Consider the following 16,736-nt stretch of genomic DNA (forward strand, 5'->3'; position numbering starts at 1 on the left):
TAATCATACAACTAATAACCAAAATTTAAGAGACTCTAAAATGAATCTAGATATATACGACTATGATCAATAAACAATGACAAGAAGCCCCACGACACCTTTTTGCTACACCAACTTACAAGTTAGAAAATTACTTTTAATTTTTAAAAAAAGGAGTGAATTTTATGCAGGGCAAAAGCTACATATCTTTCATATAGATCCAAGAGCTAGCATAATAGTAATAATTTAATAAATAATAATATCTAATCAAAAGAAATTTTATATTTTAAAAATATTATTCATATATTAAAATTAATTACTAATATATTTATATATTTTTTAATATGTATTTATATTTTAATATATATTTTATATTGAGTAGATTTTGATGAGTAATTTTAGTATAATTAATTATATTTTTATATATATTTTATATTAATAATTAATTTGAATATATAAATTGTTTAAGCGATAAATATTAAATTTTTAATTTAAATAAAAAAAGCCCTGGTGCATGTTGTTACTTAAAATGTTTTTAAAATGAACGGTATAGCCGTATAGGCATTCCCGGTGTAGTAGTGTACAGAGTAAAGACCAATCAGAAATTGAAAGGTGGTCAAACTACTCACTCAATAAACAACTCCAGTCAAAAGGTGATGTTATCACTTATCAATCACCAAAATCCAAATCCACTGTTCACACAATTTCCCAACTCAATCTTACCTCCGTTACTCTGGATCTAGGATTAGAAAGAAAGAAAATCTTCAATTGTGATAAGATAATTATCACTTTATTAGACTCCAATGTCAATTTTACCTCACTCTCATTAGAAACCGCAGGATTTGAGTAGTACTAAATTATCTAAATATTTATAAAAAATAAAAATGATAGACGCAAACAATTACATAAATTTGCTTTTCTTTTCTTTTTTGTCTCAAAGCTTGATCAACATCTTATATAGTTGTTAGTAGGTTACATTTAAGACATATTATAAGAAAGGAATAAACGATAAAATTTAAATTTCTCCAATTTAGCAGTTTTTCAAAAAATTAAATTGTAATAGTACTCGGAAGTTCACGACAGATTAGTAATTGAGTAGTCGGATTGAAGAATAACTTACCAAAAAAGAAAGAAGCAGTTGTCCGGATTTGCCACATTAAGAAGTCTAGTTGTTTGGGGTCAAAGAAAATTAAAAATGAAAAATAATAAAAAAATCAGTCATGTTCTGCAACTCTTGTTCCATTATTCACTCCCTCAACAACTCCTTCACTGTAGTCTGTATCTGTACACACATTCATTATTACTTCATTTATTTATTATTATTCTTTCCCAGCGCGCCCCTCTCTTTTTATCTTTCTTCCCCCCCCCCCCCCCCACCACCACCCAAAATCAACTAAAGGCTAATGCCGCCACCACTCCCACCTCCACCGCCGCCGCCGCCGCCACCGCCACAACTAACACACTAAAACATAAACCCCTCACCTCTCATCCCAAAAATATATAAAATAAAATAAAATGGATCTCAAAAAACTCTTACTCTTCCTTTGTGTCTTAACCCCAGTCCTCTCTTCCTCACAGGGAACCGAAGAAGACGACGTGAAGTGTCTCAAAGGAATCAAGGACACTCTCCAAGACCCTCAGGGCCGACTCGCCACGTGGCGCTTCGGAAACACAACCGTCGGTTTCATCTGCGACTTCGTCGGCGTCACCTGCTGGAACCTCAAAGAGAATCGCGTCCTGGCTCTCGACCTTCAAGGCATGAAGCTCTCCGGTCAAATCCCTAGCTCCCTCAAATTCTGCGGTAAGAATATCCAGAAGCTGGATCTCGGTTCAAATTCTCTTTCTTCCAATATACCGCCCGAGATCTGCACCTGGATGCAGTTTCTCGTTTCGTTAGATCTCTCCGATAACCAACTTACCGGTCCGATTCCGCCTACTCTTGCTAACTGTACTTACTTGAATGAGCTTGTGCTTAATGATAACGAACTTTCTGGAACCATTCCGTACCAGCTTGGAAGTTTGACTAGGTTGAAGAAGTTATCTGTTGCTAATAACCGTCTTAGCGGAACGGTTCCTTCGTTCTTCAACGGTTTTGATAAGGATGGTTTCGATGGCAACGATGACCTTTGTGGTGGCCCGCTTGGCAACTGCGGTGGCATGAGCAAGAGGAATCTTGCTATAATTGTGGCTGCCGGTGTTTTCGGTGCTGCTGCGTCGTTGCTTTTGGCGTTTGGATTGTGGTGGTACTATCATTTGAGGGTCGGTGGGAGGAGGAAGAAGGGGTTTAGTGGTGGTGGTGGCGGTGGCGGTGGTGGTGGCAATGATTGGGTTGTGAGGTTGAGAGGGCATAAGCTTGTTCAGGTTACGCTTTTTCAGAAGCCGATTGTGAAGGTTAAATTGGGAGATTTAATGGCTGCGACGAATAATTTTAGTGCGGAGAATGTTTTGATTTCGACGAGGACTGGGACTACTTATAAGGCGGATTTGCCGGACGGTTCGGCTCTGGCAGTGAAGAGGTTGAGTGCTTGTAAGATTGGGGAGAAGCAGTTTAGGATGGAGATGAATAGGTTGGGGCAGGTGAGGCACCCGAATTTGGCACCATTGTTGGGTTTCTGTGTAGTGGAGGATGAGAGGTTGTTGGTTTATAAGCACATGTCAAATGGGACTCTTTATTCCTTGCTGCACAAGAATGGAGGGTTGTTGGATTGGATCATGAGGTTTAGGATTGGGGTTGGCGCTGCGAGGGGGCTAGCGTGGCTTCACCATGGCTGCCACCCTCCAATTATTCAGCAAAACATTTGTTCCAATGTGATCCTCGTCGACGAGGATTTCGATGCTAGGTTGATGGATTTCGGGCTTGCCAGGCTCATGGCATCGGATTCAAATGGGAGTTTCGTGAATGGGGATTTGGGGGAGTTAGGGTATATTGCACCGGAGTACTCGAGTACCTTGGTTGCTTCATTGAAAGGGGATGTGTATGGATTTGGGGTTTTGCTTTTGGAATTGGTCACAGGGCGAAAACCACTCGATGTTAGCAACGGGGAGGATGAGTTTAAGGGAAACTTGGTGGATTGGGTGAACATGCATTCGAGTATGGGCCGACTCAAGGACTGCATTGATAAGGCCATAGCCGGAAGGGGGCAGGACGAGGAGATCCTGCAGTTTCTGAAAATTGCATCTAATTGTGTGGTTAATCGCCCCAAGGATAGGTGGTCCATGTACAAGGTTTATCATTCATTGAAGAGTTTAAGCAAAGACTCAAGTTTGTTTGATCATGATGACGAGTTCCCCTTGATCTTTGGTAAGCCGGAAAACGAGTAGTTCTCGACTGGACTGAGTATTGCAGCATGAGGGAGAGTAAACTTGTGGTGCCGGATTCGGATTCGTATTTATAGCGGAGAGGTTTTCAGAATGGTCCTGATGGTTTTTCTGATTTGAACAATTTCCATGGCTGGCACCTAATCAGGTATAGTTTGTACTTGTATCAGCTGCATGTATGATATATTAATAAGCTTTTCCTGAGTTGGTAGATTAGGTTATTGGGATTTCTGAAATCTATTTGTTTCAATGTTTTGTTGTATGAAAAATGCAAAACCTCGAATGAGGTCCAGGATTTCTGGAGTAATGCCTCTCATTCGAAATCTCAAATAGGCAAGAAAAATGGAAGCTGACTTGTGTTCAAGATTATCTAATCAAGATGATGCATTTCATTTAGATCTAAATATCTAATTGATTGGTTTGGAAAGCTTGAAAGTTGAACCATTTTTACATGAAATGTAAATTGAAGTTGTAGTGTTCAAGTTTACCATTTTAACTAGTAAGCCCTGCCACGACTAGTAACAAATTATGGTATTCAACTATTTAAGATTGTTTCATTGACACGTTTCTCCTCTTGAATTATTGACGACCTCCAAAGAAGGATTAGTGTGACAAAAATATTAAAAATGTTAGATGAAATTGCTCAACGAAATGTTCATTTTGAGTAGTTTGTTGAATTAATATAATCTTTGGTGTGTCTGAGGTGGTTTAGTTTATATATTTTCTTAGTAGACGTATAAGTAGGGACGGTAATGGAGAAGGGTGGGATGGGTAATTCAATATCTAGTTATCTACACATCATACTTGTCGCTGTTCTGTTCTGAACATGATCTATATAATATATGATTTATGAAACAAAAATATAAGAGGAATGCTAGGGTCAACAACTTTTGTGATTTGTAGCCATCAAATAATCATTAATGATAGTTTTAATGGTGTGAGATTGGTGTGAGATTTCATCCAATTTTGCTGGTTACATGTTGGCCAGAATTTAACAAAGTAGCTGACTCCTTAGACTTTTCCAAAATAAAAAATAGAATATATACCCATTTTGGTTCTCAAAAAATTTCAGACTGGACACTTTAGTCCCTAACTAAAATTAATTACTTGATTGGTCCCTAACAATTAATTCCGTTAGTCACTTAGGTCTTTTACTCCGTTAACTCTAACGGAAGACAAAATAGTCCCTGACAACTCTAACAGGGGACAAAATGCTCCTTGATCTCCTCTGTTCGGAAACGACACTGTTCTCTCCTAATTTCCATCATATCTCGCATAACACTAGCAGTCTAACACTGTAACTTCAAACTACACAATGTACACTATAAATTTAATGTTCACACAAAAAAAAATCCTCAACTTGTTCTCAATCAATTCATACTCAGGAAACTAATGTCTATGTCTGTTAACTAGTTATCGTCTTCGATGGATCCCATGAATCTAGACAGCAAGTCTGATTTGTTAAGATCCGTCGTCGTCGTTGCCATCTCCCTCTTCCTCTATCCTATCATCTCCATGACCACATTCTCTACCACTACGATCGCTTCCTTCAGCTTCTTCTTCGAATCAATGTTCAGTAATCGCTTCAGTTTTCATGAGTGGCAACGACAACATTGCTCGTTGTACTGATAACTTGGATGCAAGGTCAAAGCTGTCTACCAACTTGGACTCTGGAAAAGAAGGAATGAAGCACTCGGTGTCTATTTCAAATGAGAATTTGCATATGATGTCGAAGGAGAATAGTCTCATGATGTCCTAATGTCCAACAATCTATATTGCTTGCCGGAGAGTGGAGAAAGGCGTGCCCTTGGAGTAGTTGTGGAATTTGGTCTTGAGGATGTCGTGGACGTGTCGGGGTTGGAGGTGATGTTATCGAAGACGTGAAAGTGGATGCTTTTGGTGGGTGAAGTGCAGAGATTTAGGAAGTGTGTGGTCCATGACATGTTGAGGTAGGTGCGATACGTGTGACAATTATACGATAGCTTAATCCTGGAGCTAAAGAGGAGGAAGGAAAAGATGGAAAAGAAGACTGTGAAGGTGAAGAATGAGAGTATGAATATTAGGGTTATGCGAGATATGATAAAAATTGGGGAAGAATAGTGTCGTTTTCGAATAAATGGGTCAGGGATCATTTTGTCCCTTGTTAGAGTTGTCAGGGACCATTTTGTCCTCCGTTAGAGTTAACAGAGTAAAGGACCTAAGTGACTGACAGAATTAATTGTTAGGGACCAATCGAGTAATTAATTTTAGTTGGGACTAAAGTGTCCAGTTTAAAATTCTTTGAGGACCAAAATGGATATATACTCTAAAAAATATTTAAAAAATTATGTAAGTTTCAAATATAATTAAAATAATTATATTACAAATTCTAAATTTTTGAACAAAGTTTAACTTCATCAAATTTAATAATCTATTTCAAAAATTTGTTTGTATACGATCGAAATTGGTTCAAATGGTCATGAAGTATTATTATCCATATTTGTTCCAAAATTTAGTCAAGGATTGAAATTGGTTCAAATTGTCATTTTCACCTATAAGTATTCGAGATATAATTATTAATGTAATTTTTTTTTATCAATTTAAATTTGTAGGATGAGTGCTTTTATGATAATAAGTGATAAAATATTTAATGATTATAGACACTAGTTTATTCTTCCTAAAAACTAAAAAGAATGAATTGGAGGAATGGAGGGAGGAGATGAGTGAGTACCGCATTACATATTCAAATGAGATATGCATAGAATTAATTTTAAGATTTGTTCTCAAATGTGGGAAGAAAAATATCATCCATTCCTTTTCAAGCATGATGAAATGAGTTTGACTAATGGCTTTAGTATTGAGGATCATCTTCCTATGAAAGTTGTATCATATGTTTTAGTTTACCCCGTAAATTCTAGGGAGACATAATTGTTATTATGCTTCTAAGGACAAAAGGGAAGCATAGGTAATCCTAACATTTTTTGCGTGTATGTTTCGATCCAATATACCAAAAGTTAGCTATATGTCCGTTACTGTATATAAAAATATGTATTTAGTATTTCATAAAAAATAATATATTATTATAAATAAATTTATTTATTTTATTATGATAACTTTGATTATTCTAATAATTAATTATTTAATTAAAAACTAGGTAAACATTCATAAATATAAAATACATAATAATTAATTTAGTAATTAATTTTTAATGTCTAGAAATATTTTTGGTTTCCAAACTCTAATAGGCAAGAGCATTAAGGGGGTATTCTACTATTCTATATCTTAGAGAAAAAAAAAATAGTCAAGCTGTTTTTTTTTTTTTTCAAAATTCTCCAATTGAAAATAAAAAAATTGAACGGTCAAAGATCAGAAAAGTAATAGAATGGTGCAGCTTATGAGGACTATTCCTATCAGGCTGAACGATGACTAAACTTGTTCTCCACGACCAAAAAAAAAAACTTGTTTTCGAAGGATGATAAATTATACTTTTGTATGTATTGTTATATAATAATTTTTTCATATTTTTAATACATGAATTATTGATATTTTTAACTAATACAATTTATAATTAATATTTGTACAAAAATAAAAATAAAATTTTAAAACATGCATTAAATATATTTGAAATTAGGCAAGTGTTTCTTTTCATAAATTATATATCTTTGTAAGAATAAAAATGAGTTGTTCTGGACAATCGAGAAAAATAATCTTTGTAAGAATAAAAATGATGTGATCAGTTAATTATCAATCCTGATGCGATATTTTAAATTCAAATAAAATGAGTAAACAAGTTTATTTCATGTATTATATATGTGCATATTTAAATCTATATATCATAATATAGGAAAGTTTTCACGTATTTCTGTGTACGATTGCGGAATTTCATGTTCCTGTGTACTATCAAGTTTCCAACAATATTTTTGTTTTCTAGTAAGCTTTGAGATTACTATATTAACCCTTAAAGTAGACATGAAATTATGCAATTGGCCAGCTGAGAATAGTTCACATAGGAATAGCAAGATAGTTCGAATGTTTGTGGCTTAATCATTGGCCTAATTTTAACTGAGTCAAAGTGTATAAGAATAGGATAGAATGACTTAACATTCCTCATTTCCAATATAGAGCATTTGAAAATATTTTAATTTTTACATAATTTTAAAAACAATTTTTTACATATTAATATTATTATAGAGAGTAATTGAATATGTTAAGCGACTAACACTGATAAAATTAAACAATTTGTTAATAGGAAGGAAATTAAGTATAATTAAGTAGATATTTATACAATATATAAAAAAATTCTATTCAATCTGTATTTATAAAATTTTTAAAATTTATTCTTTATCAATTTATTTAATTTGTATTAATTTCATTTTATTGCAAAAATATTCTTGAATAATTATTGGAGATAGAAGATAAAAAAATATAATTATAAGAAAATAGTGTTAAAATTTAAATATGACTATATATATATATATATATATATATATATATATATATTGTTCTCAAAAGTATTTTTTCTTTGTACTTCTTTTTTTTATTTGTCTTGTTAGTTTACTATTATTTTATTGTTTTAAATTATAATATAAAATTAAGTGCTGTCTTTTTTTAAAGTAATATTCAAACTATATTCTCTTATTATGTTGTTTTAGTTCTTTTGTATTTTAAAATTTGTTAATTTTTTTAATATATTTTTAATTAGTATATCCATATATATGAAAAATTTTAGGGGTCAATAATTTTTGGGCAAGTTAACAAAATAAAATATGAGCTCCAAAATTACCGAAATACAACTTTTACAGTTTAGATACGAAAATACAACTTTCTACAAAACTATGTAAACTACTGATAGGGTCCCACGATTTTAAAATACACATAAACCGCTGATGGGATCCCACCGTTTCTGTGTGAATGGCAAATAGGCATAAATCATAGAAGAGATCTAGCGGTTTATGGTTACACAAACAAAATCGCATCAACTTTACTCAAGAGAATCAAAATTACATAGAGAAACACAAATAACAACGACATTACAGTAAAACCAAATCAACAGCATAACAGTAAACATTCAGACCAACAACTTAACACACCAATACAAGACAGCAAAACAAATAAGGATAGAACAATAAAACTTAAACACAAAGATTTGATTGACAGCTATGTATCGGCTTCGGGTGCAGCACATCGTTGGGGGCAACTCCTGCGAGTGTATCCAGTCTGCCTACATAGCCCACAGCGCTTCGGCCTAGTAGTATCGGCCTCATCCATGGTGTTACAGATTCTGGTATACCTCGGTCGCCCTTCTCTGACACGTCTCATGTTAGGATCAGGAACGACAGTCGGACTGTTATAAGGTGGCCAGAGACCCTTTGGAATAGGAGGCAGAAACCCCATCCGATATACATTGAACACCTCAGTTATGGTATAAACTTCATGAACGTATGTAGCCCAGTCTAGCCGGGAATGAGCACAGCATGCAATCGCATGGCAGCACGGGTAATGTAGAGTCTGGAAGTACCCACAGTCACAAGTGCGATCCCTGAGGAAAACCCGATACGTACCTAGCGAGAAGTTACCGGTAGCTGTCATCTCTGCAATAGTATACTCAGACTGATGTCTGTCAAACAGAATAACAGTGAAGCACCTCGAATCCTTCAAGTCGCTCTCTATCGCCTTAACCAGCGTCTGACAAAATCGGTGGCCAGATCCCAACTGAGCCTCTGCTGACTGTCCTCGAATGACAAAAAGCTCTGCTAGCCTCCCATATGTCGACTTTACTAGTGCAGTGATCGGCAGATTCCGTGTCCCCTTCAACACAAAATTGACACACTCGAATATGTTCGTCGTCATGTGGCCGAACCGTCTGCCTCCATCTTGGTGCTGAGTCCACTTGTCATGCTCCATTCGGTTAGCCCAATCACATATGGCCGGATTCTCAATCCTCATAATATCAAACCAATAGTCAAACTTGGCCTCAATTTTGGCATATGCGGCATTCACGAGCAGCGGCCTCGCATCCTGCCCCTTGAGCTGCAACGTGTCGAATGCAAAACGCTCGATATGCATGAGGCGGTAGCCAACCACTATCAGGTGCTTCCAGTGTAGCCTTAATGCCATTGTGCCTGTCAGAGATCATTAGAATGCCTTCTTGAGGAGTCACATGTTGACGCAAATTGGATAAGAAAAATTACCAGGACTTTGCATTCTCCCCTTCCATAAGTGCAAAGACAATAGGCAAACTCCCATCAACGGTTTACATAGTTTTGTAGAAAGTTGTATTTTCGTATCTAAATTGCAAAAATTGTATTTCGATAATTTTAGAGTCCAAATGTTTTATTTTCGTAACTTGCCCATAATTTTTACTATTTTTGTCATTATTTGTACAAGTATAATTATTAAATTATCTTTAACAAATAAATTTTATTAATTTATGTGTGCAAAAAGACTTTTAAATTTAAATTCTATCAAAGATTAATTTTTCTTTTATGTAAATTGAAAGTTTTTTCTTATTTTTCTGTAAAAAAGAATTAATAGTGAATTTTTTTACTTTTAAATATTTTTATTGTGTGCTCTTTAAGACTAGTTATTTTAATTTTAAAAAATACTTGTTTTTTGTTGTCTTTTTGTATTATAGTCACAACATATTGTAACACTTACATTTAGTTTAGTTTTATAATAGTATCTCTGATGTTTTAAATATATTTTAGTTTTATCTTTAACAGCTATTTTATTTATACTTCTAAAAATATTAATACCATATAACATGACAAATTGAACTATTAGTAATACCTGAGTTAAGTACCGCTATATATAAGTGAAATTAGCATAACATTATGAAGTTATTAATTAGCCACATTAACTATTGGTTATTAATTCACTAAAAATCAACACTAATTTTTTTTATAAAATTAGTCGTGTGATTCTTATTATGAGTAATACAAAGCAAAAAAATACAAAATTAAAAGAAGAAAAATGTGCTTTCAATTATATTAAGTATAAAATAGACATAAATTTTATATTTAATTAGAATGAAATTAAAAAAAATACAAATGCGTGATCTTTTTATTTTAATTAGCAATTGAGGTATTTTATATATATATATATATATATATATATATATATATATATTTTACTTATAATCTCATATAATGGATACTTACTCTTTTTTTTAGAGAAAATTCTACTCTTCTTCTCTCCGAGATGTTAAAATGATACTCGTCTTCCCTCTATTTTATAAATGTACATTCTCCTCCTTTCTAACTTTTAAAAAACTTCTTCTTTAATTCATTTTAAATTTTTTGTGTTAACTAATGTTAACTTTATTCATTTTTTAAGAAAAAATAAATTATTTTTTGAAAAAATATCCATTAAAAAAATTTTATTTTTTATCATTAAACTTTACTCACCAAAATACCCTTTAATAAATTATGCTTTTATTGATTAAATTGTATTTTTAAATATATTCATTAATCATCAAAAGAAGAACCCTATTGTACTTAATTTAAAGTATTTTATTTCTTATAAAGTCTATCGACTTTACTTTATTTTTGATTAATATTCAAAATTTCTACTAAAATAACTTTTTAGGTTTCACAAAATATAACCTACATAATTTTGATTGCAAACAAAATTAAGAACTTACCATGATTTTCTATCAAAATTTAAATAAATTTTTAAGCTCATTACAAACATATTTGTAAGTTAAAAAATACTATGTACATACAAAAAATTAAATATTAAGATAATTACTATGTATTAAAGTAATATGTAGAAACGGAGTTATGTTATATTTTGAAAAAAAAAAAAACTAAAAATTAATTTTATAAAAAGAGAGTTAAATAAAAATGTATATATAATTTGTTAAAAAAAAATTAAGAGGGGGCATTACGCCTCTTCCTTTACACAAGATTTTGTCTTTATTTATACATATTAATTTACATATTTTTAATTAAATAATTAACTATTAAAATAATTAAACTTAACATAATAGAATAATCAAATAATAAATAAATAATTTAATTATTTTATAGTACTATAATGAAAAATTTTATGAAAATTAAATGATATTTTTATACACAATAACTAAATATTTTTTATATCATTGCATGATTTTTGTTGTGAAACTCGTTAAAAAAAAAAAATAACGCCATTTAATGCAGCTCAGCCAAGACATATTATATGTGGCGGCTGGGAAAATGGCTTTTAAAATTTGTCTACAAGGACAAACTAAGCTGACTTCAATCATACAAAACTTGTTAAAGGAAAAAACGGTTGCATGTCTACATGTACCACCCAGCCTTCATGTTTATGTGTGTTTCACTCGCCAAATCTGGACCTTTTATTTTTTTTTATTATTATATCTAAATGGTTAACGTTGTTGGAATATCATATTTCAAAAAGGACATTGGCATACGTGAACATCTTCCCATAATATATTCCAAAGAATAATTTATCCAAATAACTAATTGAGCAAACTTTTGGTAAATGATATTTATGAAAAATCAATGACTTCACCTTGTGTTGAGTATTATGTGAATTGTTAAGTAGTTGCTTTAATTAGAAAATTAGACACAAATAATAAAATAATACTAAAAGAGTACTTTGTTTCAAGTAGGGCTGGCAATATATACTTTATCCGCAGGTATCCAATCCGTTCGGGTAGGGTTGTTTACTCGATCCGCTGCGGGATAGGGTAGGGTGCAGTGCGAGTTTGTTTGCGGCGGATAAGATAGGGTACGGATTTAGGGTGCACTCCTAATATATTATATAATATATCTGTAAAAGTTATGTATATAGTGAAAAAAATGAGTGTTGAATCTACAATCTTTCTCTTATAAAAAATTTAAAATAACCAAGAAACTAGTTGATGATTATATTATTTGTAATTTTAAGTTAAAATTTTTTAAGATTTTATTGTTTTTAATTTTAATTTGAACTTAGTTTTTTATTTTCTATTTTATTAATATGTATGGAATTTGAAAGGTTGAATTTTATATTTGTTTAATTTTTTTTATTTTTCTGTGGGTAGATCAGATAGGATAGGGTCTAGAACTTTAGGGTGCGAGTAGGGTTAGGGTTAAAAAATTCTCAACCTATAAATAAAATAGTGTAGAATTTTAAAAAATTTTCAACTCGCGGATAGAATTAAAGTAGAGTTTAAACTCTACCTTACCCTATCTATTGGCATTCCTACCAAGGACCAATGGATTGAAATTCTAATGCTTTAATAAAAAAACTTTAAATAGAAATTAGAATTTTTATGAGTATAAATCATGTCTAAAACAGTTAATAGACTCTCTTATTTATTCTCATTTTTTTTTTTGGAAAAAATCTTAGACATGTGAGACTTTAGCCCTTTTGGGCTGTTCTTAATGCCTCTAACCGTATTAGATTAATTTTAATAATAATGTAAGAAATAAGTTGATAGATTAGGTTGCTATAAATATTTTTAGATATTGATAAAATTTTGGAATAATAATTAGTTATTAAATTTTATAGTATTTTTTAAAATTTAAAAAATAGGACAATACATCTTTATATATTGATAATATGTCTTTTACGAATCATTTCATCCTCAAAATTTTAAAAAATATCATAAAATTTAATAATTAAGTGTTACACTAAAATTTGATTAATATCTAAAAAAAGTAGTCTTAATTTGCACCCTTCTTCTATTTGCTAGAACTAAATTGAAACAAATAATAATAATAATAATAATAATAATAATAATAATAATAATATAAAAGCCAGAATGTGGGGCTTCCCCGTCCATAGAGATTCACCTTCTTTTGATAATTATTATATAATAATTAATAAGAATAGACACAGACATTTGCATATTATTATTGTAGTACAATTTTGATCAAATTGAGCAAGAAGAAGAGTCATCTGGTTCTTACATCTGCCAAATATATTTCAATAAAGAGAAACAAAAACTGCAAGGACTGAGAATATGTCTCCCATGCAATTGAAAAATAAAAAAATAAAATAATTTTTGTTTTTTTTACAGAAATTTTGAATCTATGTTACTTTGGACCAAGTCACATCCTTCTCGAATCTATAGGAAATCAGACCAGAAAGAAAAAGCAAAGTTAAAGAAAAAGCAGCAAACAGAGATTGCTCCTTTGCTTATTTGGCTTTTTTTCAGATACCTTAATTTTTGCAGCCTCTCAATTAATTTGTATTAATCATTTGTTTAGGATTTGCACAAGATATGCCTTCAGCCCTTAATTAACTAACCAAAAGCTTATGAAAGCATAAGAAAAATTATCAAAGTAGCATATATTTAGAATTCGATTTCTATGTTTTATTAATGTAAGAGACATTTAATTTGGTATTGTTAAATAGATATAATTGGTTTTCCTTTGAGATACTCAGCATAAAACTTAACTAATTTTATTTAAAAAATTATTGAAAGTCTTTTAAATTATTCTCTGAAATTTTAAATAATAAAGTTTTAATTTTTAATATTTTAAAAAATAACATATATTTAAATTTTTTATTTAAATATTAAGATAATAGTTAAGAAGATAAATTAGTATTTCTAATCATTATTTATTTTATTTATGTGATGCTATCTTATAGGTCCACATGGCACTGAAAAGATAACGCTTGTTATATTAATTATGCATTTATGCAATGATCAAGACAAAATGGAAAGAAAAAGGGATTGTTGTTCACTATATAATCTTCAAATTAGTTAATTAATTAAGGAATTTGCTTTGGTGAACACAAGATATTTAAAATAAGGTGTCGCTAACTAATTTGGATTCATCGATTAGTCAGCTCACTTATTTGTTTAAATAAATATTGGAAGTTTATCACTTTGTGCTTATAATAATTTATTGGCCAATAATAAATTCTTAAAAAAAATTTAGATTTGCGATAAATTAATTTTTAACCTGTCATATGGAAAATCCTATTCGACACCAAAAAAAATAGGGTACCGCCAAAAGAAGGAATGCCCAAAATATGAAGCTTAATTAATAATTATATTATCATGCATGGAAATGGAGTATGCCTTTTCTTGCATATATTGCTCTCATCATAATCCAAATTGGTTAATATTTTGATATTTATTTTTTTTAACAGTATAGTCCTATCCACAAATTAAATCTCTCATTCTCATTCTCTTTCTCTAGATTTGAGTAAGGAAAAAGTAAATAAATAGACTGTGTTGCTTTCAAAAGTGTTGTCTTTCTCAAGATTCTCACGTGTATGTAAATTTTGTTAAGATAAGGAATGATGATAAGAACATCCACTATTTCTACACATTTCTTGCAAAATTACATGTTTTCTTACTACAACAATTTTGAGGACACAAATAAATTTGCATGCAAAATTTTGGTTACTTCATCATCATCACCTAAGGCCTTAATTTACATAACATCATCATTTAAAGGTACATTCCAAAAAAGGGACAAAAAAAAAAGAAAAAAAAAACATGAGGATCACACTTATATAGTCTTCAAATACTTATATAGCACTAATATATGTAACAAAGTGACAACACTATCTTATAATAGAAACATATGATGAAATTCTTCCACAGAGATAATAATAGAAAAAAATTCAAGGGTTTTTCTTGTATGATTTTTTCCTCACACAAATTGTGGAGCACAACATTTCTCACTCAAGCTTGTGTTGGCGGCTGTCTATATTTCACTGCTCTCCTAAAAAAAATATAAAAAAATAAATTATTGAATATTCATTGAACACTTAATTATATGAATTCAAGAAATAATAATAATAATAATAATAATAATAATAATAAATTTAAGATAAATATGTTTCATGTAATGACATATCAGAATATTTCAAACAAGTATATTAATCTTACCCCTATTGTTAAAATTTGTCTAGTTATTTCTGATAATAAAATATACATTTTTATTTAGAATGCCACTACTTTATAAATATACATAATAGGATAGAACTAAAATAGTATATAGTGTAATAATAATCATTAAATTGGGTCCTCAAATCTACAGTTTCTTTGAACCGAGGCTTGAATTGAATTGGGTTATGCTCAGTGCAAATGGGGCTAAAAGTAGCTCATGATCCTCCAATAAATTAATTAAGCTTTCCATAGAAAGAAAAAGGGGAACCTCCTAATAATTTTTCCCCACTCCAATAACTAAAGTGGTACAGTTATTCACCCAATGTCTTTTTTTTTTTTTCCTAATTTTTTTTCGGTTTCTCATGAAAATAAGAGAAAGATTGTTCGTTAAAGAAGCTTTTGATAAAGAAGTGAAAATTATCACTCTTTTGAGTTTTGACTGTTTCAAGTGTGAGTCCATTATGTTCCCCATTTAGCCAAGTAGAAAGTGACATGATATATTATGCTTATTAGTCCTAATTGAATAAAATCTAGTTGATTTCGAGATTTTAAATTCTTGTGATTTTAACCTCTATTGAACACACTAAAATCATGTTTCTAGCATGAAAATTAATTTGACACAACCAAATTCAAAATGAAGCTTAGAAACACCACATCTAGTAGTAATAGTAGTTATGTATGTTCATGGAAAAATAATGGTTTATATTTTAGTTTTGGTTTTATAATTTTTTTTTGTTTCTTTAAATTTTAAAATAGAGTTTAATTTTGATGCATTTTAAAGAGTTTTACACGGTTATTCAATTAAATTCATGTGTTTAGATATTTTTTAAATAAACAATTTAAAACTAATTATTTTTAAGGGTATAACAATGTAGATAATTAAATAAATGTATAAAATTATTTTACGTGTATAAAAATTAAATTCTATAAAATATATGTTTTTTTTTTCTCTAACTAGATACACAGTGTTTTAACATATCACTTAAATATTTAACATAAGAAATTAAGGGTTTAACTAACATGTGTCTTAAAATAAATTTATCATCAGTAAAAAAATTTAAATATTTTTATTTAATAAATATAAAATAAATACATTAAAAACTTAAATTTCAATAAAAAATTTTCTTGATTTGTAATATTAAGATAAGATAGATAAACCCAAAAACTAATTATAGAGACCTAAAATTAAAATATTTTAAATCTTAAGCAAACCGAAACAAAAAGTTATTAATTTTGTATGTCAAGACAACATTAAACAAAAAACCAAATAGGAAAGAAAGAAGTTCAAAGTTCAAACCCCATCCCAAGATGAATTTACCTTACTATGATCCTACATTATTACTCTATCTTTCACCCACAATTTTCTAATCACATTTCATGTAAGAAAGCATGCAGATTAAAAGAAGAAGTAGAAGAAAAAGAAAGAAAAATTAAAGTATATGATTTTGTATGTATATGAATGAAACTCAAACCTGTTGTGAATTGGATCAGGTCCATTAGGAACTCTTCTCTTGCTTACAAAGATCATTTCAGATTTTGAATGCCTCTTCATCATACTAACCAACTTTAACTGCTTTGACATCGCATTCACTCTCAATGGAACTACCATAACCGTCTTCTT

At 30.5% G+C, this 16,736-nt stretch overlaps 2 protein-coding genes across 2 annotated transcripts; one reads left to right on the top strand and one right to left on the bottom strand.

Moving 5' to 3' along the window:
• Positions 1–1,124: 1,124 nt before the first annotated feature.
• LOC112784305 (inactive LRR receptor-like serine/threonine-protein kinase BIR2) lies at positions 1,125–3,693 on the top strand. Its single transcript, XM_025827457.3, has one exon. It carries the CDS (start codon positions 1,495–1,497, stop codon positions 3,298–3,300), a length of 1,806 nt encoding a protein of 601 aa, XP_025683242.1. The 5' UTR covers positions 1,125–1,494; the 3' UTR covers positions 3,301–3,693.
• Positions 3,694–8,433: 4,740 nt separating this feature from the next.
• Positions 8,434–9,393, bottom strand: LOC114926144 (uncharacterized). Its single transcript, XM_029296649.1, has one exon. It carries the CDS (start codon positions 9,391–9,393, stop codon positions 8,434–8,436), a length of 960 nt encoding a protein of 319 aa, XP_029152482.1.
• Positions 9,394–16,736: the final 7,343 nt, after the last annotated feature.

The sequence above is a fragment of the Arachis hypogaea genome, chromosome 20 (genome assembly GCF_003086295.3).
Source record: "Arachis hypogaea cultivar Tifrunner chromosome 20, arahy.Tifrunner.gnm2.J5K5, whole genome shotgun sequence".
Taxonomy (NCBI): domain Eukaryota; kingdom Viridiplantae; phylum Streptophyta; class Magnoliopsida; order Fabales; family Fabaceae; genus Arachis; species Arachis hypogaea.